General features: G+C 43.4%; 1 protein-coding gene across 1 annotated transcript in view; it reads left to right on the top strand.

Moving 5' to 3' along the window:
• Positions 1-2,500, top strand: part of trpm4a (transient receptor potential cation channel, subfamily M, member 4a) — a gene marked incomplete at both ends in the record, with an annotated part of 25,757 nt that overhangs the window by 19,711 nt on the left and 3,546 nt on the right. The window contains 2 exon segments of the mRNA XM_084461007.1: positions 419-584; positions 2,134-2,315. Of these exon segments, the coding sequence (XP_084317133.1) occupies positions 419-584; positions 2,134-2,315 (348 nt within the window).

The raw sequence follows: 2,500 nt of genomic DNA, 5'->3' as shown, positions 1-2,500 counted from the left end.
ATTTTCCCCTCAGAACCACACATTTTCCCCTCTCTCATGCTCACACACTAGCTGTGTTCGGAATCGCACCCTATTCACTATATAGTGCACTATATAGGCCGTCAGCCATTTTGTTTGTAGTGTCCGAATTCTCCACGGAATTTTCGTTTCCTATATAGTCCACAATTTTTTACCCACAATTCACCTTGATTTGCAGGGACCAGTGCATGTACCCTACATTTTCTCCGTTCCCTAGGTAGTTCACTACATGGTGAACCCTATCTAGGGAATAGGGAGTGAGGGAACGAGGGAGCGATTCCGAACACAGCTACTGTCTGTCTGTCTGTCTGTAGCTGACAACACTCTCATACTCACATGCCGTCTGTCTGTCTGTAGCTGACAACACTCTCATACTCGCATGCTGTCTGTCTGTCTGTAGCTGACAAGCTGGGTGACGTGGAGTGCACAGACAACACCACCCTGATCGAGGCCGGCGCCGAGCCGTGCATGAGCACCTACGCCAACTGGCTGGTGGTCATCCTCCTGGTCATCTACCTGCTGGTCACCAACATCCTCCTGGTCAACCTGCTCATCGCCATGTTCAGGTACCTTTAACTCTCCCTTTAACTCTCCACAATATAGATCCCTTTAACTCTCCACAATAAAGATCCCTTTAACTCTCCACAATAAAGATCCCTTTAACTCTCCACAATAAAGATCCCTTTAACTCTCCACAATATAGATCCCTTTAACTCTCCACAATAAAGATCCCTTTAACTCTCCACAATAAAGATCCCTTTAACTCTCCACAATAAAGATCCCTTTAACTCTCCACAATAAAGATCCCTTTAACTCTCCACAATAAAGATCCCTTTAACTCTCCACAATAAAGATCCCTTTAACTCTCCACAATAAAGATCCCTTTAACTCTCCACAATATAGATCCCTTTAACTCTCCACAATAAAGATCCCTTTAACTCTCCCTTTAACTCTCCACAATATAGATCCCTTTAACTCTCCACAATATAGATCCCTTTAACTCTCCACAATATAGATCCCTTTAACTCTCCACAATATAGATCCCTTTAACTCTCCACAATATAGATCCCTTTAACTCTCCACAATAAAGATCCCTTTAACTCTCCACAATAAAGATCCCTTTAACTCTCCACAATATAGATCCCTTTAACTCTCCACAATAAAGATCCCTTTAACTCTCCACAATATAGATCCCTTTAACTCTCCACAATAAAGATCCCTTTAACTCTCCACAATAAAGATCCCTTTAACTCTCCACAATAAAGATCCCTTTAACTCTCCACAATAAAGATCCCTTTAACTATCAACAATAAAGATCCCTTTAACTCTCCCTTTAACTCTCCACAATAAAGATCCCTTTAACTCTCCACAATATAGATCCCTTTAACTCTCCACAATAAAGATCCCTTTAACTCTCCACAATAAAGATCCCTTTAACTCTCCACAATATAGATCCCTTTAACTCTCCACAATAAAGATCCCTTTAACTCTCCACAATAAAGATCCCTTTAACTCTCCACAATAAAGATCCCTTTAACTCTCCACAATATAGATCCCTTTAACTCTCCACAATAAAGATCCCTTTAACTCTCCACAATAAAGATCCCTTTAACTCTCCACAATAAAGATCCCTTTAACTCTCCACAATATAGATCCCTTTAACTCTCCACAATAAAGATCCCTTTAACTCTCCACAATAAAGATCCCTTTAACTCTCCACAATAAAGATCCCTTTAACTCTCCACAATATAGATCCCTTTAACTCTCCATAATATAGATCCCTTTAACTCTCCACAATAAAGATCCCTTTAACTCTCCACAATAAAGATCCCTTTAACTCTCCACAATAAAGATCCCTTTAACTCTCCACAATAAAGATCCCTTTAACTCTCCACAATATAGATCCCTTTAACTATCCACAATAAAGATCCCTTTAACTCTCCACAATAAAGATCCCTTTAACTATCCATAATATAGATCCCTTTAACTCTCCACAATAAAGATCCCTTTAACTATCAACAATAAAGATCCCTTTAAGTATCCACAGATACACCATCATACCATCCCTTTAACTATCCACAGATACACCTGAACCATCCCTTTAACTGTCCCCAGCCACACCTTCTCCAAGGTGCAGGAGCACAGCGACACCTACTGGAAGTTCCAGCGCTACGACCTGATCGTGGAGTACCACGCCCGGCCCTGCCTGGCCCCGCCCTTCATCCTCCTCTCACACCTGCACCTCTTCATCAAGAGATACGTCCGCCGCATCCCCTCCGTCAAGATCAGACACTTTGGTGAGAGACCAGGGGAGGAGGCGGGAGAGAGACCAGGGGAGAGGGCAGGAGAGAGGGCAGGAGAGGGCGGGAGAGAGACCAGGAGAGAGGGCAGGAGAGAGGGCAGGAGAGAGGGCAGGAGAGAGACCAGGAGAGAGACCAGGAGAGAGGGCAGGAGAGAGGGCAGGAGAGAGACCAGGGGAGGA

The sequence above is a fragment of the Borostomias antarcticus genome (assembly GCF_949987555.1).
Source record: "Borostomias antarcticus genome assembly, chromosome: 35".
In the NCBI taxonomy this organism is placed as follows: domain Eukaryota; kingdom Metazoa; phylum Chordata; class Actinopteri; order Stomiiformes; family Stomiidae; genus Borostomias; species Borostomias antarcticus.
This window is presented reverse-complemented; position numbering and strand designations above follow the sequence as displayed.